At 34.8% G+C, this 27,371-nt stretch overlaps 1 protein-coding gene across 8 annotated transcripts; it reads right to left on the bottom strand.

Annotated features, from left to right (window-relative positions):
* Nucleotides 1-2,965: 2,965 nt before the first annotated feature.
* On the bottom strand, nt 2,966-27,306 carry LOC129927868 (uncharacterized). Of its 8 annotated transcripts, XR_008779520.1 has the most exons (10): nt 27,015-27,306; nt 15,448-15,503; nt 14,913-15,130; nt 12,576-12,742; nt 11,639-11,809; nt 11,278-11,433; nt 10,161-10,249; nt 9,602-9,841; nt 4,450-4,570; nt 2,974-4,314 (listed from the first exon to the last, which is right to left on the bottom strand). XR_008779520.1 is itself a non-coding variant. In XM_056039478.1 (5 exons), exons 3-5 carry the CDS (start codon nt 9,796-9,798, stop codon nt 4,180-4,182), a joined length of 453 nt encoding a protein of 150 aa, XP_055895453.1. In that variant the 5' UTR covers nt 9,799-9,841; nt 10,161-10,249; nt 10,996-11,256; the 3' UTR covers nt 2,966-4,179. The 8 variants fall into 8 exon arrangements, 3 of the variants coding, with proteins under 3 accessions (XP_055895453.1, XP_055895454.1, XP_055895452.1); XR_008779519.1 differs by lacking the exon at nt 27,015-27,306 and having other exon boundaries at nt 10,161-10,281; nt 15,448-16,053; XR_008779517.1 differs by lacking the exon at nt 27,015-27,306 and having other exon boundaries at nt 2,975-4,314; nt 15,448-16,052.
* Between the last annotated feature and the right edge of the window lie 65 nt (nt 27,307-27,371).

Genomic DNA, 27,371 nt, shown 5'->3' with positions numbered 1-27,371 from the left:
TATGGTATTTTGTGTATATTTAAATAATTTTAATACATATGAGCATTTCTATTACCATACAAATGCTAAATGGAGAGGGGGGTAATATGTCACAGATTACATTATAGAATTGCTTGTACATTTCACTTTTGAAAGTAATATAAGCCCTCGACATGAGTCTCGGGATTTAATCCTCAAATTTAGACACTTGACATTCAAGTCAGGATTTACCCAAGGGACATAATTAGTATGTTTAAAATCTATTGGTTGATTTGAATTAAACAAAGACATTTTTGAAAAGAGTTAGCGCCAGGGAATTGGCGGTAGTAAGAAAGTAAAGTCAGTCGATAAAATAAGGTTCTTGTAGATAGACACGTTTTCTAAGAGCTCTGTTTGAAAAGCCTTTGTAATATGGTTCATGCTCATTGATTTGCAATTTGTACATAAACTGTACTTACGTTGTATTTAATAAAGTTCCAGAGTTTTGTTTTATCAAAGAATTGTCAATTGTGATTCTAGATCTTCATTTTTTGTTAACTATTGAATTCAAGTAAAATCCCCGGCATGACAACGCATCATACCATCAAAATGTTGTCACAGTACAAGTGATGTACTTTGTAATAACTATTTGGGTGGAATCACTATAATTGACTTGTATTTTGTTCTATATTTAGGTAAATCTTGTCATTCAGTCCAGTCATTGTTCTTTTTAATATTCCTTTTTTTCCCTTCAATCTTCTTGTTGTTTCAGTGAAATGTTTTTATCTTTTTTGTTTTGGAGGAGGGAGTGGCTGTGGTATATTATCATTATTATTATTGGAGTCACAACACCAAAGCCTTGCTACATTATGCTTTTAATTCAATTTATTATCTCCCCTGCTTTTGTGTGCTATCATATTAATGTTCATTAGTGTCACATCCATGCACAATTTGTTCTTTGCTTTTTATAGTGTAAATAGTGACTTGACATTATTTAGATCAATTATAATATGTTATATTATATTTAAAATAAAACTGTTAGCATTTTCTATGCTATTATTAATATGAATGTGTTTGTGTGTTGCTATGAATGCATTTTAAGTTTTAGTCTGAAATCATAAATAAGAAATTGTTTCATAAACAAAGATTATATTAATATTTAATATTGTCAGACTTCACTATAGCATTGAGTTCATCCCCATAATCTATTTAAAACTTTCAAATACTAATTCACTTTGTCTTATCTAATGGTGATCATGGGGGTATCCACTATCCATAGTCTCTGGTATGAACACTCACTGTCCTGGTTAGGGCTAGGATGTAATCTCTATTTCTGATGGAACACATGTAAAACCAAGAAAACAAACAGTAGACCTAGACTTTATTAACAGGTCATGCAAGCATTTTTTTATAATTGTGAACTGATGCTCTCAGAGCTATTTTTATGTATTTTTATTTTTGCAACTTTTGTAGACTAGTGCTAAGCTGTATGCTTATACTTCCGCCTATTATTATATGGGTTAGGGCGATGCTGTTTCCTGTACTGTTGACCAGAGTGTGTCAGTTTTAATTATTCTGTACTTGGAACTGCCTTTAAGTTTCAGAATTTGTTGTTTTTTTTCTATATGTAAAGCTACTTTATATATATAGTTATATATTATGGTACATTATTTTTCTATTTGAAACAACTGTCAAAATAATTGGCGGTTTTTTGTTTTAAAGTTTGTTTTAAAATGATGTTTATGTACTAGATCTTTTCCTAATTTTTTTGTTTTTTTATCTGCAGTGTTTTGTAACTGCTGCTTTGCTCATTTGAATTAAAGTATCATTTTGTTATTTCTTCTCTTTCTTGATTTCTTTGGTCACAGAATGAGGTGCACAGATACAACCCACCCAGTTGACCTTCTGGCAACTGTAACTTCTTGTTAGTGCAGGCTAGACATGACCTGGGGGCCCTGCCATGCTAACATAATACTAATATTCTCTTGAATCATTCCAGACAGCATTGAGACCACCCCTGTCCCTAACAATACATAATTACCTTGCTTTAGTTGTAGAATGAAAGTTTAGCAAACAGTGAAAAGCTTCTATATAATTCACTTGGAGGTGAGGTGACTGAGCGGTGAAATACTTGGCTTCCAAACATGGGTCCAGGGTTTGAAGACTGGGATTTTTAATTTTATGACTATTAGGCACCTTTGAGTACACCTGGTTCTAATGGGTTCCTGGCATTTCTTAGGGAAAGGTAAAGACAGTTGGTCATAGTGCCGACCATGGGACGCAAAAACAGATGACCTTTATATCATCTGCCCTACAGATTGCAAAGTCTGCAGCTAAAACCAACATGGGAAAGCCTTTTGAGGAAAAATCAGGAGTCAACCCTTCAGTTAGCAGCATACAGTGCTACTCCCAGGCAGAGCCTACGATGCCATTGATCCCAAACTGTATTGGCATATTCCATTCCTTCAAATATATAGCTGTGTGGGTGACATCATTGCAACCACAACTGTCAGGAAAATGATTCATAGCTAATGTTTGTAAAATGAGATGATCCATAGCAGCTGTGTGACTGAAGGAGGCCATAAAATCAGATCAAAGTTTGAGATTTGCTAAAAATTTGCTCAAAAACAAATATTGTTACAAAGCAATTAGCTAAAGAAACCTGTTAACTTTTAACATAACTTTTTAATGACATATGGAAAAGCACTATTAAACTACTAGAAATTTAGAAAAACTAGATCTAAGGGTTGCTGGAAGGGGAGGATAAAAGCGGCAATTTTTTGAGTACCAGTACCTGGTAACTATGTCAATCAACACATTGGACTAGGATAAGTTATGTAGCTTAAAGACATCCATACAACTTTTAAAGAATAAAATCACATCAGACTTCATTTAAGTTGCAGCCTGAGAGACTGAAATCCTCTCTAGCCAATGCAGTGGACTGAAACCCAGCTGTAGTGCTTCCTTTAGATCAGTTCAGATAGAGAGAAGCAAGCCTGGAGCAGCAAACATTAATGAGGCAAGGTTTCCTCTTTCTACCTGCACTGGGGCACTGTGAGTATCAAATTTGGCATACAAACTGCATGAAATGCTGGATATCTGGCATAAACCACTGTCAAGGGGGCTTGAGTTAAAATCCTGATTTGTTTTTGCTGAGCAAAGAAACACCAGAAATACCATTTCCCCATATAGGCAATACAAAGTAATTTGAAAAAAAAAAAAGAAATTAACACAGACCAGTTACAATAAAAAAAAATGAAATTGTAAAATGAATGCCACTTTTATTACAAGGTATACATAAATATCAAAATGAGTTAATCAATTATTTAAAGTTAGCAGCTTTTTGTTCAAAACTAATGTACATTGGTAGTCCTGTAGATTGTGTAGAATCAAAGTAGCATGATATTTGATTTTAATTTGATTTTTGATTAGAAGTTATTATAATTTTTTTTAATTTCTATTTAGTATGACACTGCATCTACTGTAGAAAGATACAAAGGGATAAAACTAAATATCAGTTGTTATTCAAAAAAAAAAGAAAAATGTACATTTAACACATTAGCATATTCTGTTCCAAAAATATAAACTTGATCAAAATATTTTATTGTCAAAGATATTATTGATTGAGTTGTATACCTTAAACCTCTTACAACAGATATTCATTCATGGTATAAAACACTGCCTGGTCACTAGAAAATGAATAAAGTAATAACACCAAGAGCTAAAAAACTTAATAACATTGACACTACCAACAATGTTCAAATTGCAATGATTTTGATGGAATCCTGTGATTAACTTTACTTATGTTATTCAACCACAGAATTCCATCAAAAGCTCTTAATTTTTTTAAGACATCATCTTGTTGAAAAGTAAAATGAGGTGTCAGCTCTCTTAATGCCTATGGTCATTGACAAATATAGCTCAAAGAAATCTTTCCTTAATTTCTAACTTAAAGTCAACAGTCAAAGTAAATGAATAGTAGGTACCTGGTAAATTAAACAAACAACAACACTAAGTTGTTTTTTTTCTCTACAAGTTCTACAATTTCAGATTCAAAGACAAAGTTTATTGTTTGTCCAATTAACCTTTGACCTTATCTTTCTTGGACACTCTCAGCATAAAAAAAAATAAACCATTCATGAACAGTATTGTCTTGAGCAGCAAAATGTTAAGTGTTATGTGGTGACTACTAAAAGTTGTGTAAACTTAATCTTTTATCACTCAATCGATGGAAGTCTTTCTAGACAAGTAAGCAATGGATTTCAAATATCCCTCACAGCTTCTGTGGTTGAATAATTTCCAGAGAAAAAAGCTGCTTAGAATAGTATCTGTCATGCTTGAAAAGAGCCACAGGGACTGTATAAAAAAAAAGAATAAATAAAAACTAAACAGAATTGACAGGCAATGTGGCATTAAAAAACAACAACACTTTCTAACTTTAGAACCTACAAACATTAGAGATAGTAGAAAAAACAACACTTGATTTATTACCAAAACAGCTGACATATCCAAACACAAGTGAGTAGCCTTCTTTTGTAAGGTACTTGTGTAGTCAAGGAAGATCTCATATTTGTAAACAGGCCAACATTTTAGGCTCCTTCTTTTGGACATTCTGGAAGAAATAAATGCAAGAAGGGCTTAATATAAATATCATCATCTCTTGAAATTCTATTTGCAAAAGCTAAGAGAGATCTCAAATATGAAAATAATGATCTCATAAAAAGATAATATAGATCACAAATTAGATCATTTAGATCTCAAACAAGATAGTAAATAAAATAAACAGCATAGCAGAGGAAAGCAAAATTACAAGATAGATATCAAATAGTATGAATCAATTAGCCTATATGCCGGTTAATAAATTTCACTAAATTTCACCGTTGATTCCCAAATGAGTATTTAAAAAATTCTGTTCAAATTTTTTTTAACAAAAGAGAAAAAATAATTACAAAACTAAACAAAATAAATGTAAAGGCTTTCTTTTAGTGAATTTAGAATAGAACAAGTTTCCTGTTTCCTTAAATACTCCATCTCCTCAATGCTCCATCTCCTCAATACTCCATCTCAACACTCCATCTCCTCAACATTCCATCTCAATACTCCATCTCAACACTCCATCTCCTCAACACCCCGTCTCAACACTCCATCTCCTTACTTCATTTCAATACTCCATCTCCTCAACACTCCACCTCAATACTCCATCTCCACACTCTATCTCCTCAACACTTCATCTCAATACTCCATTTCCTCAACACTCCATCTCCTCAACACTCCATCTCAATAATTCATCTCCTCAACACTTCATCTTAATACTTCATCTCCTCAATGCTCCATCTCTATACTCCATCTCCTCAACACTCCATCTCCTCAACACTCCATCTCCTCAACACTCCATCTCCTCAACACTCCATCTCCTCAACGCTCCATCTCCTCAATGCTCCATCTCCTCAACGCTCCATCTCCTCAATGCTCCATCTCCTCAATGCTCCATCTCCTCAATGCTCCATCTCCTCAACGCTCCATCTCCTCAACACTTTATTCTGTCATTATATGTGTCGTTAAGGTATTACCAGGAATTGGGTACATTTAGTAATCAGCATTGAAGTACACATACATATATTAGGGAAGAAAAAGAGCCTTGACACTGTAGATCGCAAGGTCTGAAAGGGAAACTTTGCCATTATATTCCAGTTATTTCTGCTGGTTAAGTTTGTATTGCTGAACTCACTGACCTACATCAGTTCTATTCACATCAAGTTAACACTGCATTTTATCACAATGTAAGTTAAATAAAAAATTAAATTAACTTTCAGAAATGGTGGTCAACTTGATAGTCCCAGATTCAGACTCAGCTCTTCTTATCCTAAAAACTTTTAAGCCAAACAGTAAAAAATTAATAGAATAAGGATTTTTTGTTCAGGAAAGATAATATCCCAAAATGATGTTAATGTTTTTGTAAAATGTTTTACATTGTTTCGGATGTTCCTTCAGAGTTGAAGATAGTTTACTTCCTAGTCCAAACCTCCCGCAGGACGACGGGGGATGGGAGCGGGCAGGGTTTGAACCCTTGACAAATCTGAACGACAGTTCAGTGCGCAAACCGCACGACCAGGCAGCCATCCATGTATCCATAACTCATGGTTGGAAACATCCTGAAGCCCTAAATAAAAATTGCATTCTATACTGTGATTTGACCTCAAGGCTGCAGTAGTAGCACTGTAACTTCTTCAGTATCCAATGTTAGCAAGTGCCCTATTTAAGAACGAGGCCATTTTTAAAATAGAGATGATAGTTTGTAAAATGTTTTACATGTTTCAAATGTTCCTTCAAAGTTGAAGATAATTTATTTCCTCATCCAAACATCTCAGAGGACGATAGGGAAGGGCAAGATATGAATTCAGGACCATCAACAACTCCAAACAACAGTCCAGCGTGCATTTTCTGCACATCCAGGCAGCCACCCAGAGTCATAGTAAAAAGTATTTTCTAAAAGAGTTTCTATAATAACATTGTCAGATGCAGGTTCCATTTTCCCATTTTCATTCACAAAATTTGTGGCATGTGTGGCTGAGAGGCAGGCCTACACTGCTTGGCTACAGCTTAGCCACTTACCATGGGGGCTCGATTTTGAATCCTGACTCGAGCAGAGTTGTTTTCTGAAAGCCCAAAGACAGCATGTAAACCTCCCATGTGTTCCCTTCCTCCAATAGTCAACAAAAGGAGATTGGGCCATAGCAAAATAAGTATGCTCTAAGCATGAACTATGCACTATATCAAAAGCATTAAAAAAAAAGATTTACATGTTTTTTTCAACTCTTTCATACCTTAACAAATGAATTTGAATAAGTAACTATTCTATTTGAAAGTGAAACAAAACTAAACACTATTAAGTCCAAATACTTTTTACTATGACTAAGTAATAGTAGCTATAGAACTAATCAATATCAGGCCCAAATACTTCTTACTTTGACTATTGATGAAATAAACATGACATCAAACATAATAGCAGCACCCAGGGAGAAGAAGGTGAAGAAACTGTAGTAATACAAAGATAAGTCTTAAGGAGGACTCAAACCTTGGATCTAGCTGTGACCAGATGCAAGTTAGACTTCCTGAATAACACCCCAAAACAAATCTTGTAAGATGCCCCAACATACTAAGAGATAGGTGAAGAATATTACAGACAATATCAAAGTGAGAAATCATCAAGTTAAAACAGAAAATTCAACAAAATCAAAATAATAACAACCAGTTTGATACAAATATAAACCAATCTAAACAATTAAACCCATGTTTTTTAATTCAGACTGTCTTTCCACTGATTTGGACTCTCCTTCCTTCACTCTTTCTTAGACTGTTCATTGGCAAATGAGATAAACTAAGAGCTTTCACAGCCCCCAGTCTATTGCCATCTTTTTGCAGTATCTCATCTTCTTACCCAAGATTATTACATCCTACGGGTGTCTCAAGGGTCAATCTAGTCATGCAATGACTTAAACTCTGCCAATTCACATGTTTTTTCTAGCTGACTCAGGCAACCCATTCCATGCTCTAATAGCACTAGGGAAGAAGGAGTATAAATTTCTTCTAGCATATGGGATGAGGAATGTTCCTTTATCTTTGTGTCTTTCTAAGTATTTTTTTAAGTTTTGTTTTTGTATTTGAAGTTTATAGTTTAATGTTTTTTGTATAATTGCTACTTTACTTTTGAAGTCTTCTGTCCTGAAGGATCTCTAAATTTAATAATTTTACTAGAGGTCTAACTATAACCAAATGTGAATATTTGTTAGTTCGGAATCTCACTGCTCTATCTTGTGTATTCTAGTTTCTTAATAATGTTTTTTTTGAGTTGAGGGTTCCCAAATAGAGGACTCATTATCTATTGTTCAGTTGCATCACTGCATCATCTCTACTGTTGGTTCTCTTTACTCCCCTTTGGTCTTATTCACATTTCTTTCTCGGCTCATCAAATACAGAGTACATCTTCCATGAACATATCCAGCAGAATAAAACTTTTTGGTCTAATAACAAAGTCACTAAGTTTTGAGAATCCTCAAAAGCTGTCTATGACGATTCTCCGAGTCCAGTGTTTTCTCTGCCAAGTTGCAATTCTCTAGTTCTTAATAGAAAATCATTTTTCCACAATTGCTTATCCATGTGAAAGTGGAATCACTGGCCTACCAATTTTCCAAATATGTTTCAATTTTTTGTCAAGAGTTGTTTATAAATATAAAGTACCCAGTTTATCTTTTCTTTTGAAAAGGATGAAAGAGCCATTTTTGCAAACCTGGTTGTTGACATCAAAACCATGTATTTGGTGAAGTCGATAAAGAGCAATGGTTTTAGCACATCCACAGATATTCCATCTTTAGTTCTTCTTTTTTAGGGTCCCCATTTGTGTTGGATGAAAAACTAAAATGAATGGCTCTTTGGTCCATCCTAACAAGGCCTCATATCTTATAGATTGCTAATGTTGCTTCAAAAAAGAATATAATTATGTTCTATGCATTTCATGTGTCAATCTAGTCATGCATGTTAATTAGTGAATTAAACTCTGCTAAGTCACTGGTTTTACTGGCTGATTCAGGCAGCCCATTCTATATTCAAACTAGGGAAGAAAGAGCACTTGTAGGAATTTGGCCTAGCATATGGAATAAGAATATTGCCTGGATTGTGGTGTGAACAGATGAATGGGTCATTTCTCCATCCAGAATAAGACTTACTCTATTGCCATGATAGATCAATTCAGATTGACTTCTCTGCTTTTTCTTCAACTTTGTCAGTTTTTTAAAGCCATTGCAGTTCCATCAGCAAATATTCCATAATCATTGGCTAAAGTGTCAAACAGTGGGACTGTTATAAAATCTGTCCATGTACACAATATTATTTTTGTTTATCAAGTGGCTAACAGCCTTAGAACAAAGCTAAGAACGACATATCAATTCTGGAATCACATTCTTTGTTTTGCCTGTGTTGAATTTCTATGCTGATATAGCAATGACATTGCCATTATTATTATTTGCTTCATAAGCCATAGTTTTGATTACCACTTTGATAGGTTTGGATTTTTATATATTGCTTTGTAACAAATCAGCCTTGGCAAGGAATCATTCCTTCATCCAAAATTGGCATGTTGAGATAGTTAGAAGTAGTGCTGAAATGTTGAGATAGTTAGAAGTAAAGGGTGACCCAAGGCTCTCCTGACTTCTAATAGATCACCATACAAAATGTCTTGAGGAAGTCAACCTTGTGGCATTCCATGAACATGTCCATGCTAGCCAAGATTTCTACTGCTGATAACAGTGCAAAGGTTCAGAGGAATCTTTTTTTTTTTCATAAATGCACTGAACACTTCTAAAGGAAATAGATAGATGTTATATTTAATCATCAGAAACTTTCACCCCACAACTTTGGATGATTTTCTATTAATGAAGCATAAACTCTATGCTGTCCTACTGATATGTTCAAACCCTGCCTCCTGCAGGAGGTTTGGACTAGGATGTAATAATCATCAAACCTGAATTAACATGTAAAACAAACTACAAAAAGGTCCTCTCTGATGAATTGATAGGTAAAGAGTATTTGAATGAAATGGGATATATAAATAGTTTTAACTTAATGATTAACATAACATGAAACAAACCTAAATGTCTTCAAATTCATCATAGCAATGAACAAGTTGATCAGGACCACGACAGCATCAAGAATGTAAACTCCATACAAAACGTAGCCAACCACCTCAATGACTTTCAGCAGCACACTGTCTCTTATCTCTGAGTCACCATTAACCTGACTGCTATTTGTTTCTTCTTTAATAGCTGGTGCCTGAGAGTTCCCCATACCAAAGGCAGCCCAGAACAATGTCCCAGTGGTCTCTAAGAGGCTGAAAATAAAGTCTTTGGTCAGCAAATAAAATATTTTTAAGTACATTTGGGAATAAATTAATTCCTGTAAAATCTAGTAAATTTAATATCATCTAGCTAATATAATATATTATCTTGTAAGCTTAAACATCTTAACTAGTGATCAGCTTTCAAAGTATTTAACTTTAAACACTACCAATAAAAGCCATAATTTATTTATTTTAAGTTTTAAGGTCACTTTCAGAAAAAATTTCTTTCTTTTGAGTATGTCTATACAACCTGAAGTTATTTTGCTTTGCAAAAAAAAACATCCATAAATTAAATATAAAAAACCTTCACCTTGTAAGTCAAATGACTCTACCCTGCAAAGTTCTCATTCTTGGAAATACTGTATAGGCTTATTTGTCCACATATAAAGGCAATCATGACTGAAATAGATGAAGGTAAACTTGCCAACATCCTATGGAATAATAACTAGATTAAGATACTTTTCGCATAATTTCATTAAGTTGGCTAAAGTAAACTTGTCTTACATTAATGTTGTTATTATAATAACCTGTGTTCAAATCCTTCATATCATCATGATTAAAATATTATGCCTTGGCCAAGAATCCTTAGCCCTTCATGCAATAGGAAGGAAATTGGTGGCTTACTTCTGTTTCTAACCAGGTGCAAGTAAGTGGATTTGTTTAATAGCTAAAAGTGTCATGAAATGCTTCACTGAATTGGTTGAATCTAGTGGATTTTTTTCCTAAATAGACCTACTCAATAATGAATAATCTACAGAAGATAATAAACAAAGCGAAATTGAAACACTTTAATTAACTAATTAAACAAGTAAAGTTATATCTTTGAATCACCAAGTTTTCAGTTCCAATGAAGAAATTTTTAAAGCCTAACTAATAATATGAGAGGCACAGTGGGGAGTGGTAAAGCACTTGGCTTATGAACACAGGTCCCAGGTTCAAATCCTAGAAAACTGAAATTTTTACTTTCAGGATCTTTAAGGCCCCTCTTAGTCAACCCAGATCTAATGGGTACCTGACATTAGTTGGGGAAAAGTAATGACGGCTATTGTGCTGGTCACATGACTTTAGCTAACCATAGGCCACAGAAACAGATGACCTTTACATCATTTGCACTATAGACATCATGGTCTGAAAGGGGAACTTACTTTTTTAATAATATGAGCTAAAATAAACCTTTGCTCTAATATTGTAATTCTTCTTATAATTATTATAATTTCATAGAGCCTCAAGTTTCAAGAGATTCTAGACAAGTATATGTTCATCCCTGGTGATTCATTACAGCATGCATTTGTTCATCCCTGGTGATCCATCACAGCATGCAATTGTTCATCCTAGGTGATCCATCACAACATGCATTGTTCATCCCTGGTGATCATCCAATTATATCATAGAATTATAAAAGACAAATACTAATGAGCAACACATACATCTTTTTAGTGTTCTGGTTGAAGGCAGGTTAAACGTGGTAGAAAGAAACTCATATGCATTAGGACTGTAAAAGTGCAATGTTATTGTGAAGGATATTTTTTCATCTGTATAATTTGCATTTCCTGTAGGCTCCTCAAACAGATGTAAAGATAAATCTGAAAAGCATAAATATTTTTTTAAAAATCATATATTAAATGTTAAATTGGAATCCATCTTAGACCAGTTGATCTAAATGTTATCTATAACTATTGCCAAACAAATAAAAAGAGTGCCACATGGACATGAATAATTTATCAATGATTGTTATGCAAATTATTATATATTCTTATCACTAAACTATTGAGTAAATTTTACATTTACCATCATAACTGTTTTAGGTGAGGTTGGCTTTTCTATAACTCCTCTCATAAACATTGAACTTTCTTTTTATAATATATCAGAAGTCTCTTTGAATTGTACAATTTCTTCTTTCACCTTAAGACTTTATTTTTCCTTCTTTTTAACTGGCCAGGAAGCTGCATCGTTATGACACTGAAAAATAATAATTGTTAGCAATACAAAATCCTTTCAGGCATAACAGTAAATTCTGGAGTATATATTAAAATTAGATAAGCAAGCTTTCATTCAGATACCATAAGTATATCTCTAATTCTATAGCATTGACAGAAAAAATACAGATAGTGATTTAATTAATAATGAAAATATGACAAAAAATAAAATATCACATATACAATTGGAATTCATTTTGTTGTTTAGTTGAAGTCCAAGATATGAATATCAATATCACTAAATGTATAAAATATACATAAGTACAATAATATATTAAATCTAACAGTGCATTTTGATTTACCATATTGAATGCCTCTTAGGGGTTTGCAAAGACCAGGGAACAGTACCAGGAAAAAGAAGAAGAGGCAGACAGAGAAAGCGATGGGAGGACAACATAAAAGAATGAACGGTACATCCATTGAAAGAGGTTCTAACTAAGGCAAAAGACAGAGAGGAATGGAGAAAGATGATTGACAAATCTTGCATGGTGCCGCAACGGTCTTACAAACTAAGGGATAGGTAAAAGTAAGTTAAAGTCAGTCTAGATCAGTTCATGTCAGTTGTTATTTCATTATACTAGTCAAACATTTATTTAGACAATACTGAAAATACTTGCTGTTATTTCTACTTTGCTTCAAATACTATACTGGGATACATGAGCAGTCATTTTTTTTTAAATAGTTAAATGTAAAACCAATTCAAACTCACATAGAAGTCTAAAATTAACATTTTCTACATTAAGTATCACCTGAAATATTGTAGGAATAGCTGAGGGTTTCAGATTTTTCATTAATCATCAAAGTTTGCATGAATAAAATGTGTGCTATCCACAAAGTCATACCCATCAGGGGTCCATCCTTTCCCTCTTTTCATTGCTTCAACCATTTATCTCACATGTTGGCTTGTTTAAGGAATCTGCAACATAAAGAAATAATAAATAATGAATAACATACCGCAGACATGCCTACCCCCAAGACCCAGAATGTGGAACACTCAAATTGAAAATGTGGAATTTTGGGCCCCAATGTGGAACATAAACGCGTTTATGTTTGTCAGCCATATTGTTTGCAATATAAATAAAACTTCAATGATATTACTTTAATAACAATACTAGTTTGCTTCCTATAAATTAGATGTAAATAGTATAATATAATTAAAAGTAAGAAAACCTTTAATTCATAATTATGTCCTTTGTTTGAAATCAATAGTTCTAACTCCTAAGTGATTATTCTAGATCTACTTGATTATCTATCCTTTTCTAGGGCTCTACTCTAGTCACTCTAGAAGTTGTCTCTAGTGCTAGATCTAAAATAATTTAAGAGTCTGTCTACTAGTAGTACTAGTCTAGGACTAGACCTACATGTAATAAGTCCTTTAAGTCTAAGAACACAGATTATAATAATTATATTAATTATAGATCGAATCTAAATATTTATGTCTAGATCTATGGACTTATTGAGAACTAAATTTATTACATATGATAATGATACATAGAAATCTAGAGATCTATCACCTTCTAATTCTATTTCTCTAGATACTAAGTAAGATAGATCTAGATTTATTATCATCTAGACTCTAGTTAAAATAGTTAAATCTAGTTTCTAGTAATCTAGTGCTAGATCTAGACTCTCTAGATACTAATTTATACTATGTATCAACAATGTATGTAGTTAATGTAGATCTAGTATGTAATAAGTAGATATAGAAATATAGACTATAGCCTTATTTAGATCTAGGCCTTAGCCTTACTGTGTCTAAGTTAATTAATTACATTTAGGTCTAGATCTAGATCTCTAATAACCTATTTCAAGTATTTGAAAAAAAAATCCTTTTCTTAGATTACTTAGAAACCTAAACTTAAGGCTAAGAAGTTAAGAACTTAGTCTTAGATCTAGAAACCAGTTGAGTTAGTCATGTTAGTCACGTTAGTGTTAGAATTCAGAATAGCGCCTTTGTCGGGAAAAGAAAGGGATTTGAATGGAAAATTAGGCTTATTAGCACTTACTAGATTCTAAGAATAGATCTAGTATCTAGACCTAGAGTACTAGATCTAGGTCTAGATCTAGTTCAACCATATCTTCGTACATTTAGGCAGGACACACCGGGTCCGGGAGGAGATGAAATGTAAACAATAAACACAGACCTAGATATATTTTATTTTGCATTCAGTATTTTCATTTCGCATTATTAATAAATAATGAAAAATCGGCGATTTTTTTTTTGTGTCGGAATTCAGACTTGGCGGAACAAAAAATCGTGAATGCGGAACGGCGGAACATGTGAGCTTTTTTGATGCTTTTGCGGGACGGTTCCGCATAATGCGGGACTGTAGGCATGTCTGCATACCGGTACAAAAAATGGTGACCGATAATTTCATCCCTAATTAAATATTTTTTTGTTATTCATTGTTTAAATGTGCAGTTAAGGCTTTGGCTTTAAGCCCTCATTTCATCTAATATATAAATATGATTATTTTGAATGCTTTTAAATATTTTTTTGACATGTTATAAATGCGTTTATAGTGTTTCCTCTTCCACTTCACATTCTTGATGAGTTGTACATCTGGGTGTGTACTTATCTACAGGGCTTCTTGTGGTTGTAAGGGATATACATGACGTAATGATCAAAGGCAAAAGTGTGGTGGAAGTAGTGGAAATCTTTTGAGAGAGGAGAACAATTAGAATAATTATTACCATGCCGCTGATAACTTATCATCAAAGGCCAAGGTGTGGTGGAAGTAGGCTACCGGTAGTGGAAATCATTTAAGAGATGAGAACGATTACAAGACTAGACTAAAGAAAGTACTATCTCTCTGTCTTTGGAAAGTTAAGTTTGAGACTAGCCTCTATTTTATTTGGGGCCACCAAATCACATCGCCTAGGGACTCTACTTATCTAAGACAGGCCCAGCTATGGTGGATTATTATCATCATTGTGTTTTATTTATTCAAGGATAATACTTAAATGTAAGTCGCTATTCTATTCGTACAAGTCATTTATTTTTGTGTTTATCGCTGGATCATTTAAGTATTGAATTGGGTTTGAAAACATTAAACGCAAGGTAAATCAATTCTACCTATCCTTACTTCAGAATAAAATATGGCTGCGGAGAGAACCAAGTAGTTCGAAACCTGTAAGGCCGACGAATTGTTCTGTTTTATGACAATACCTGGGCTCAGATCTGTTAATAAAACTCTCAAAAACAACCTGGTGTTTCCATCAGACAAGGTTGTTTATCTCTGTGTAAACTTCTGCCCTGATCTTTTCCATAAAATTTCAGTTGATTGCATCAATGCTAAAGAACCTTTAAAATAAAAATTAAAAAAAAGATTGTAAAGTCAGCTGAATTATTTTTTTAAAATAGTTTTTCTAAAAAAAAAAAATATAAGTTAGTTTTAATAATATCAAAGAAATACAATGTGATTTCTTTTTTTATTTATCTATATCCAGAAATTTAAGTATTGTATTGTATAATATAGTCTAGAATTAGCCCAGCCCTATGTACAGTAAAAAAAAAAAATAGATCCATTGTTGATGTTTGTTTTTTCTACAATAGTGATAACATTTATATCGAAAGTTAGAATAGATCTAGATCTATTTCAATAATAAAAATTATTTTACCTGGGTAGTTGAGTCTTGTTTCCAAAGTGAATGTCAAAGTGGTAACTAGACTAGAACTTGTAGAGAAGAAAATTAGTATTAGTTATTATCTAGTCTAGGTCTAAGTCTAGATCAGATCTTGTAGTAGTGAAACTGTTGATAATCCAGCTAGATCTAGATCACATGTGTATTGCAAGCTTTGATAGGCTTTAGGCCTACTTGATTGAGAGGCACCAGTTATCATGTGGTAAGGATGTTTTTGTTTAGATCTATATCTAGATTCTAGATCTAGTTGATGGGAATATGAATGAATAATCAAATTATCAATAATACTATAATAATTTAATTATACTAATAGTTAGTAATAGCGATGTCGATAGGGCCTCATCTCAGCCTAGCCTGCCGGCTAATAGTCTTATAAGACTTATAATGTCTAGACCTAAAATGACGAATCTAGACTAAGGTCTATTCTTTTTAGTTTTCATGCTAGATCTAGATTTAGAAGTTGAATAATAAGTCGACAGGTAGAGCATCTAAAACTATATCATCAATGAAACGTAAACAACCATGTTTTGTTTATGTTCAAACTAATGTCGATAGGGGCGGAAGCCAAATGCCGACCAATCATTTTGTCGGAAATAATAAGATACTAGAATCTATAAATAAATATATTTTACACTCTCGGTGACCACGGGTTTCCGTTCAAAGCCGAAACGCTATTTATATTATTTCGGAGATACGGTTATTTTAGGAAAGTGTAGTTCATTGATGCCAAATATGCCTAGGTCGACAATGACTACTCAAAAGTATTCGATGCGTTACCAAGGGTATTATTTACATGTAGATTCGGAATTAGATGAAATGAACATTATACATGCTCTAGAAAAATGACTAAAAACAATATTTAAAGTTAAAAATTACATATTTCAATGTTCAAAACTTGTAGATAAATGGATAAGCTTTCAAATAATGAAATAAAAAAAGTTCGATTTTTTAATTTTAAATATCGATATTTTGCTCCCTAGTGGTGGTCCTCCTCCCCTTAGATAGAGACTCCTCCGAATCCACACATGCTGTTCTGGCTAGTATCTTGGGTGTTATGCAAATCCACTACTATTTCATCAACTATTGTACATTAGCCAAAGAACATTACAATTAATAAGATGAACGTACTCAAGACTTTCTACTACTATAAATGATGCATTCATTAACACCTGGGATGCCTGTCTTGTCTACTTATCCGTCGTTATTTAAATATCTCTAATTCTAATCAACCATGTTCTAAGCTATCGCCACATCGTTCTTCCTTGTTCGCCTATTCTCCTGCGTTATTCGTCTGTCTGACTACGTCAATGTCACTCCTTTAACCGTCGCTAAAAACAATACACAATATAATCTACCAAAGCTAACATACTCTCTAACTCAACTAGGACACAACAATGCCACGTAATTTAGGAGACAATATTACTTTCCAAAAACATATCATTGAAAACGTTCATTCTACAGGCTTATAGCTGGTTAGCCTATGCAATAATTAATTAGTGTAAATATCTTTTAACTAGTATTACACACCGACCTGTGACTGTCTATTTATGCCGGAACATTCTCTCCTTTTAAACTTCTAATAAACTGGACGCATTTCAACCATCCACCTATTTTTGGCAGTCAATACCAGTATCTGTTACACCAGTGATGCCCAACCTAATTCGACCTGCGGGCCATTTTATTTCCGACACTCGCGTCGCGGGCCACAAAAAAAAGTAAAAAAAGAAATGAAATTGACCTGAAACTATTTGATTAGAAACCAGTGTATCTAGTACTTACATTCATCTATAGCACATTTGAAGTTTATCCCTTTTTTTTTTAACAAGAATGCCGGAATATTTGTTTCATAATGCCGACTTTATGGTGTTAGTTTAAATAGCTAAACTTTTTGTATAAAACAAATATGTAAGCGTATTATCATGTTCCGAAAAAAAAAAAAAAGGGAAGTTCACCTTTTCTGGTAGATTTTACATACAGAGTCCCATTTCATAAAAGAACAATTGACATGATAGCAACCAATCAGATAAAAAGTGAGGGCCATAGTGTAGGTAAAGATACATTTCTGCACTTTATGTCGACTTTTCGGCGGGCCGGATGGAACCAGGTCGCGGGCCGAATCTGGCCCGCGGGCCGTATTTAGGGCATCACTGTGTTACACTGAACCGGAACGGATCGCTATCATTCTCTTTCCTTTCTTCTCTCTCTCTCTGGAACCCACTTTTATTTTCACCCCCAGCATTGATCACTGACCTAGACTTTTGACTTGCAATGGAACAACTCGATTGTAGTAACCTAAGCTAAGACCAAAGCGTTATTGCAAGTGAAAACAAAAAGTCCGATATCGAGTAGGCAATTCTCTTTGTCAGATGTGAACAACACATACCACCGCGGGATCATAGTGACCTTAAGTTACACAATTTCAACACGACGACATAACTGGTGCATAGCTTGTTAAAGTAAGAGCCACACAGAATTAAAATGGAATTAAATCTAATGATGATTTGATGTGATAAATGCATGTAAATTATTAATTAATGACAGATTTCATGGACACACTCAAAGTTAAAATGTTACAATCTCATTTCAAGTGCAAGAGATAAAAAGGTCTATTTCTGATGCCCAATCTTCTTTTTTCAGCTTGGGAGCCATATAAATCTTTATTATGACTGAACTTACTGGTGCAGGTCTTCGCCAGTGATGGCTCCTCATGTCGGCTAAGTTCTACAATTTGTCGCTGATGCGTAGGCTGTATTCTGTGAGCACGAATTCTTGTGTATGTGTGTGTGTGCACGCAATTTGGTGACGCCTCTTGGTTGCTGTGTGTTTGATGACGTCCTTCTTTTTCCCGTCTTTGGGGCTTGGTGCTGAACTTCGTTGTTTAACTGCTCGCCTCGGCTCGTCGCTGTGTAAATAATTCAGTCCGTTTGTAAGAACTGCTAGGTGCTGGTTCAGAGAGCCAGAGTGGAAATATCGCTCGGCTAGCAATGTTGGGGCTTGGCCGACAGGCGACGTAATACGGGTTCATGTTAATTAAGGGATAGTATTACTGAGATACGCACGACCCGCACGTGTACTATAAATGATATGAATGTGTGTTGCAATCTCTTGTCACATTATTTACAGATCATTCTTCACTTTGAACAGTCATCGTATTAAATGTTCAGTGGAATCTTTCTGCCCCTCATTCATTCATAACTAATTCAACATTATCCTTTTGTCTTCCTCATGGAACATATGGCCTCAGTAAAATTACGCCCTCTCCAAGGTCTCTTGTTTAGCTGTTAGCAGCAAAGCAGTTTGGTCGGGGGGGGGGGGTCATTGTGAGTCAAAATATTTACACGGAATCCTGACATATACCGCGAACAAATACCAAGAGCGGAGTTGCTATGCTATATTCGTAAATTTTAAAGCGATACCCCCCCCCCTTTTTTTTTTCAAACTCGCCTTGTCATTGTTTTAACTGCATTCTTACTTCAAGCCACATTTTCCCCACAACTGCCAGCAAACACTTTAACCCATTCGCCGGAAAATGGCTCTTATCGTGAATTGCTTGGTAGCACATAATATCGCCGCTCGTATTTTCTTGTTGCTATAAAAATTCCCCAAATCTCCGATTTATGAGCCTAGAAATCTTTTCCTTGCGGCCTGAACCAAGAAAAACCTAGACACCTGTCTTTTTTTTTTTAAGTTTTGTTTCATATTGTCGTTAAATGTTTTGCACCTTAGAGACACACTTTCTATGCAAATCTAAAACGTCGGGTCAACACACACATGCTAAGAGCAGGGTTCCACTTGAGTGGCTAAGAAGACTGCCCACAAAGCCGATGAAAGTTAACTGTCACATTTGATGTCAAGGACACAAGGCTGGAGCGAAAATTTCCGAAACTTAAAATAGTTGACAACTGATTGTGTAACTTATTGGAAACGTAATTACCACAGTCTACGGAATCAAAACCACGAAGATTGACACGCCCGAATGTTCAAAAAGAAATGTAGATTGTACAGCGTTGACTATTTTAAATTGGGATTCATTCCTTCTTTATCAAACAAGAGGTTGCCTAAGTGGCTTTTTATGATGATATGAAACCAATTACGTTGGAAGATCATTTGAGATGATGTCACCCTGATAAAAAGATAAAGGTTTGAAAAAAAAAAGATTCTCAAAGAAAAAGTTCAAAATAGACTCACAACATATTTCTTCAACATGAGACAGAGAGAGAAGATGACGGTTTGTGAGCGTCTTACAAGATTTGTTTACTTATAGCCTAATAGCGAAAACATTAAAGATAAAACACTGATTTTACCTACTGTTAAAGTAGTTTTAAAAACTTGTTTTAACACAAACCTAAATTTGATAGTATTGAATTTATTCAAGCAACAATACAGTTTAAGGGCACATTAGTGGTGTGAGTTATAACATTAAAAGCCTATAATGTAATTCTTTGCAAACGAGATAAACAGTTTGGGATTAGCGGCCTCGCAGGCTCTGGCAAGATGTAGCGCTGTGTGCAGCAAACTGCCAAAAGGTCACCGGCTTGACGAAACATTTCCCATGTTTGGGTAGGCCTATATCTGCTAGGCAATTTGAATTCAGTTTTCCTTCTGCTAGGTGGGTTGCAAGCCCAGGCTAATGAGACCCTCCCGCCCAACGCTTACTGATTTAGACGACAGTTTCTCACCTTCGCCCCTTCTCCTGATTGTGAAAATAGTTCCGCGAACCCAATATTTGAGCCAGACTTGAAAGATGAAATACACGAGAAACTGCTCCTTATGAAAACTTTTTCTGTGACACTTTAAGACCAATTAATTAATATTTAATGTTTGAAGGACTACTTCATAGTACAACAAATTCCTTTATGAAACATAATATCCGTAGCAACGGATGATGAACCTGCGACAAACAATAACACACGTTTTCAACATGCTTGGAGGTTCCAGTAATACATATCAATTGTTATTTGGGTTTATTTTAATTTGAATTGTATCAATATAAAAGATATACTAACTAGCGTTAAATTACGTATTTACCCTTCGACTTACAACTGTTAGAAATTACTAATAAAAAAATATTGTTGGTGAATTGCAAAATTGCAGTACAAGTTAAGCAGGGAGTCTACCGAAAACCAGAAAACATGGCAAGGGGTCTACGAGATAAAAAAAAAGTTTGGGAACCACTGATCTAGTTTAAGCCGGATTGAACGGCGCCTTCGACACGGAGGTCATGGACTGAACACGCTAAGCCAGTGGTCTTGTCAGTTCAGCAACTCTTACAAGCCTTACGGTGTTAGAAGACCCCGACCACTTCCGGGGCGCTGCACAGCAGGCGACCTAATTATACTAGTGTTAGTCTTAGAATGGCCAAACAGTATATTTCTAAAGCTGCTGATATATCAAACTTTCGTTCGATAACGCACCGAGACACATGACACATTGCGGCTGTTGCCTTTGTACGGTAGAAATCCAACGTGAAAATATTCAGATGCATATTTACGTCATTTTGCCCTAGGCTGTATGGCCTCTCTTACGTCATCGTGACTCAGCTGACTGTCACTATTTCCATTACACTCTTGCTCTTCTTCAAATGTCAGCTTACGCTTCAAATATTTATCCATAATCTAACGGTTAGATGGGCGTGCGAAAAACAATGTAACAAACACGAAATACTACTGTCAATGTTAAACGTAATAATTAATCATAAAATGTGAGCGATTAATAACAAGGCTGATATCTGTGTGTTGTGGAGTCTACTTCTCTGAATGGCGATGTAAAGCAGAGATGCTGATAGAACGATTGATTCGTTTGTAAAATAATCTAATACTCATGCGCAAAATATAATTCTACCACAGGACTGTTATTAATCATTATTGTTTTGCCACGCTGCGTCAACAATTGTCATAGAATAATTCGTAATAGACATATTAAACAGTAGTGAGGGACCAGTTGATTATTATTCAAAATATCTGGTCGGATTAAACTAGCTCAGGGGTGGGCAAATTACAATCCGCGGGCCACAAGCGGCCCGAGGAGTCTTTTAAGCGGCCCGCGGACACCTAAAGAAATCAGGTGGGCCACCTATAAATGTAAATATATTTAAAAATAAATAATTCTACATATCTATATGCATTTTAGAAAGTTCTGATTCTTATAAATTATGAGGAAGAGGCTAATGAAACATTGTTTCTACATGTCATTCTAAAAAGTTCAAATTAAACGAAGATTATTCGTATTGGCAATATTTCAAAATATAATTTTACTACATTTTTTTTTTGCACACATCTCCAGCAATGGTGGCTTTTTATCTTACTTATTTTCTGCTTTTTTTTTTTTTTCATTTTGATTCCAATCAACGCATCGCTACACTGTTCAAGATAATAAAGTCTGTGATTTATGAAGGACTTCGTAGCGGGGCCAACTCGAGATCATGCGACACCTCCACCAAACCAATGTTAATTCGTATGTGATTGGACATGTCATCTACTGGTCTTAGAACGCTGTTGTTGGTCTCTTAATTAATTCATCCGAATACATTCACTATACATACATTAATATCAATCACTGTAACAAATAAAGGCCTTAAGTTTCTCTTTGTATGGTAATTTACTTAAAAAGAATGGGCAGTCTTCCCAACAAAGTTTATTTTATATAAAAGTTTAGCTAACAGTGAACTCCAGGAGATTCAGATACACACCCGAAATCCCAGGGACCTTGGATTGTTGTCCCGCTTCCTCCTTCCCCCCCCCCCCCCATACAAATAAAGAGAAGGGGCACGTATGGATAAATAGGCCTATTACAACAGAGAGGCTAGGTTCACTACCCGTTGTTCGCATAAATGCTACCAAAACAGACATTTTCACCGGCATGCAACATTGAGGCCATGGGAAGCTGGAGTTACCTCGATGTCATCGAACCAGTTGTCTGCGCCCCTTTTGTCGTGGCGCCTTAAGAAATTTCTTTATAATTACTTCCCCTTACTTCTGACCCATTGCACTCTTGCCAATGTTGACATTATTTGGACACGTCGTGCGTTAATGGACACACGTGACGTGACACCCAGAAAGCCAAGCGCTTAACCACTCAGCCGTCGCGCCCCCTCTTTGCTTATTATTCAATTTTCTTTAAGCTCAATTTTTTTCTTTTTTTTTTCCTGTATTTAAAATAAAATTTAAAAAAGCACTTACACATCAAATAGTTGAAAGATCTTAACTGACTTTCAGCTGTGTTTGATAAATAAAGAACTTGTACTTAACGAGCTGCAGCACTTTGAGGACAACAAGAAACATTCTATAATCTTGTTCTGCCTATTGTCTAGTACAATATTGTAAGAGCAATCAATGTTGTGTCAAAAATGTTGGATAGCGAGCAGCGAGAAATACATACATCAGATAGTCAACTCAAGAGGCTCTTGACTGAAGTAAATTATTAAAAAATGACTTTCAGAGTGTAAAAAAAAAGAGGCTGCTGAAGTAGCTGGGCTGTTAATAATATTTTTTTTTTGCTCTACACAATTGCAGAAGGTTAAAAGACAATTTGATGAGCCTGCCACTAATTACAAGAAGAAAAAATTCCAAGATTCGTATCAACATCAACATATCCAAACGAACTATTGATGTCATTGTTTCTGAATTACGCGACAGATTTCATGGGCATCAAAAATGTCAAAACGTTTTCGTCTTTAAAAGCCCAGTTTCATTTCGATTGAACAAAAGTTATTTACAAATTTGTATGACAAAGAGCAGGTTGGCTTCACTTGGTGAGAAACAGACAAAAGCACTAGCTACTGACATTTCTTATAAGAAGGCCAGAAAAATGTTATTAGATTAATGTTAGATTTAATTACTGTTAAAATAATGAACGTCGAATCAGATACTAGTTTGTAGCAATGTTTAACAGTTTTACACCTAGAAGTGTTTTAGAAATGTAAATGTGTATACTGGGACATAGAAGTCATAAAACATTTCTTTATTCATTTGAAACATTTTTTAAGTCGTTTAATTCTGTTAAGAAATTGTACAAACATGACTTTAAAGACACTATTACTTGCTGGAATCCTAATTGAAACAAACGTAATTGATATAATTAGCCCTACTTATTTTAAAGTACATAGAAGTCAAACTCATAAAGCGCTGGTTGTGAATGTGTATGTGTTTCATGAGTGAATGTTGTTCGAATTTTTCATCCATTTTGTTTTTGTAAAGTAGTTACGCTGAGGTTGTCAATTGTAGTCAAACTGAATTTACATTTACATTTGATTGGATCAATAAAATTATCTTACCTTATCTTAAAAAAGGGGCTACACTGCTACTGCATTAAAATGTCTTTTGGTAAATGCACCAATACATTCAATTTTTTTGTCACACACTACATTCGTCTTATTGGGGGAGGCGGTGACAACCAAGATATTTTTATACCTGGGCCCACTCGTAGGCTACCTTGCAACGCTACTAAACCTCTTTGTGGTCTTCCTCTATTAGGCTATATATCTACCCCCGCTCTTTTGTGTACACATTTAACCGAATACTCTTAACTAAAGTTAACATCTCAAATAGCTCTTGAATAGATTAGATCCTCTAGACTCTAGACCAAGCATGTCAAACTCATTAAGGTGTATGGGCCGCATAAAAACTTACTATGACCTGAGGGGCCACAGCCAAAAACAAAACAGCAAAACAGCCTACTAGTTTTATGTAAATTAGAAACAATACAATGGAATACAATAATTAATGGCATACCTGTCCCTTAGACAGCTAAATGTGTAGTACTATTTGATAATTAAAAATATGATTACGCATTATTTTCTATGTTCTGATGCTTGACATCTTTTATAGGATACAAGCTTATTAATGTCATGTTGAATTTTTTTTTTTTACTGATAATTTCATCACTGATGACAAATATTGATGAGATAATCTCAAACGGTGAGGTGCTTTTGTAGCTTTCATTATGGCAAAGAACTGCTCACAGAGATAAGTGCTTGCAAACAGCAAGAATTCTGGCTGCAAATTTCCGCAATTCAACATACCGTTCAGGGTAAATAACTGTAAAAGTTTGGCACAGCCAATTCTATATACTTCGATTTCAACAAAGAATCTGCTATTCTATCAGCTCTAGTTGCACATTACCAGCAGCAATTTCAGAATCAAATGAAAATGGAGATACAAACAACGAAAATTCTTGCTCGTACGGAACGAAGTCACGAAAACGGTCATTGAAAGCATCTACTAACGATTCCAGGTGTAAGACATATTTACCAAATGTTGTAGCCGTATTTAATCTGTTTAGTTCCTGACACGTTGAGAAGTGAACAAGATTTCCTCTTCATATTTGGTTTATCCACAGTCGTAATTTTGCTAGTAAGCACTTCACATGATTACACGCAGTTGTGACCCATTAGTCAGTTTGAAAATGTTCAACAGGTTCACCTTTCATGTTCAGAAACTATACAATTTCCTCACGCAGTGCAAAAAAAAATCTCTTCAATACTTTATGACATGAGAGCCAGTGGACTTCTGTGTAGTTGAGAACACAATCCAATTCGTGTCCCATGCCATCCAGAAACATTGAAAATCGGCGATGATTTAAACTACGGGCATGAATAAAATTAAGAGTGACTGAAACCGGTCTTATGACATGTTGGAACTTTAATTTCTTTGCGCTGAATGTTTTTTGGTGAATGATGCACTGAAAATGAGGACATTTAAACTTAGCACCAGTCTCTCTTTTTTTTTTTTTTTTTGCAAGTAACTTTGCATCGAAACCATTTCATTTCATGTTTGGTGCCCCATTCGTTGTTAGACTAGCTAGCAAGTAAATTGTACTGTCATATCAATCCCTGTTATTTCTCAAAACATCCGCGCTTGTTGTGGTGTTATGCATAGAACAGAGCTAAAGTAGCACCTCATGTATCTCAAAATTCCTGTCTTATCTTATATAATACAGACGTTACTTCAAAAAAGAAGATGATTGCGTCTTACGCTGTCACAGGCCTTATGAATATAACCAACTGTGCTACACCCGTTACATCAGTTGACTCATGGAGAGCCAATAAAAATAATTCAAAATCTTTAATTGTTCACGCAATCTGACTGACATGTCATTTATTCTATCTGCCACAGTGCTCCTAGTTAACGCTATTTCTGTGAATGCTTTCACCTTTTCTGGACAAATTACTTCGGCTTTAACGACACTCCTTCATACAATCACATTCACTAAATGTTGTACTATGGCTTGCAATTAAATTTGACAAATCGTAGCTTAAATTGCTTTCACTGCAACTCACTCTCGTTGTTCAGTTTAACAAATACTATTTTTCAATTCAAGTAGCTTGTCATCTCTTATTTTCCAGCGTAACAGTTTAACATTATTTCGATAATTTTTAGGTGGCTAAGCGGGCCGCACGCAAAGTGGTATGCGGCCTCCGAACGCCGAGTTTGACATGCCTGCTCTAGACAGAAGAGGCGACTCTGTGAGTAATAAACGTTATCGGATAAAGAATAGATTTTTGTTGGTTTTATTGGTTCCGGGTTCAAGCGGCACGGAGGTCACGGTTCAAGCCCAGCCTGTCTCCATTCCCAACCATCCTGCGTTACACTGCGTAAGGATGGAAACGATGTTTAGGCAGCCAGTGCTGAGTAATAATCTAGATCTATTGTCATTTCGCTACATTCAAATGGGGTCAAATAAACGATTACAATGAATAAAACCGAATTGATATTGCTTTTTGAATGGCTGCCTGGTCGTGCGGTTTGCGCGCTGGACTGTCGTTCGGATTTATCGATGGTCGAGGGTTCAAATCCGCTCCCAATCTCCGTCGTCCTGAGGGAGGTTTGGACTAGGAAGTAAACTATCTTCAACTCTGAAGGAACATCCGAAACATGTAAAACATTTTACAAACAAACATTTTATTTAGAAAACAAAATATCAAGTGAAATAAAGAAATGGGAAAGGGAATGTGTACGAAGGACCAACATTTTGTTGGTGGTGGGGGTGAGCAGCAGATAAGTAGGCCTAAATAAGTGCTACTAAAATTAACGAGCCCAAAATATGAGAGCGTGTATGTGTCGGAGGCCCATTATATATGAAACTGATCTTTCCAAATCAAGTCAAAAGTTTAATGAGTGGGAGAAATTACAATGCGCAGGTAAAAAAAAAATTGTTCCATTGAGCAAAACAGAGAGAGAGAGAGGGTCATGCACTTTCAATCTAAGAGAGGCTGACGGGCTTTAAAAAAAAAGTGTTAGATTGTTCGTTAAAATGAGGTACGTTTATTATAATTTTAAAAAACACAGAAAAGAAGGGGTATTCTGATCATGATAACATGGAATGGGAACATATCAACGTAGTCAGTGTACACTGAGATTCATTGCCATACTCATATTACTAATACTAGTAATACTAAACTAATGGTACATCTCTTAGAATCTTAGATCTATTCATCTATCATTTATTATGTTACTAAATTAAAGTACTATCAGTATCATCATCAGATTATCATGTATCATTTTGTCGGGTAATCTATTTTCTTCTTTTTAAAAAAAGTGCCTTACCTTTGCGTATTAAATAATCCAAACTGTTCCAAAAAATCCATGTTATTAAGGTAGGCATATAAAGTATAATGGCTAGAATCGGCTAGATCTAGATCTATATCAACAAAAATCCAATATTTTTGAAGTATCCAAAATACGAAGCACGCTAATTTTTTATTTTTTTTTAGAAGCACGCTAATTTATAGGCCTACACACACAAAATTAATTGATTGAAACAGCAAAATGAGCCGCTCTATATTAAGTATCTAGATCTAGATTTAGATCTAGGTACACGTTTGCTTTCACTAAAAGTAGATCTAGGTCAAACTTTTTCCCCGTGTCTCCAACAAATCACGTGCATCTTAAGTTATAATTAGA

Source organism: Biomphalaria glabrata, chromosome 8 (genome assembly GCF_947242115.1).
Source record: "Biomphalaria glabrata chromosome 8, xgBioGlab47.1, whole genome shotgun sequence".
Classification (NCBI taxonomy): Eukaryota; Metazoa; Mollusca; class Gastropoda; family Planorbidae; genus Biomphalaria; species Biomphalaria glabrata.
Note: the sequence above shows the minus strand (reverse complement) of the source record. Positions and strands in the feature narration are given on the sequence as shown.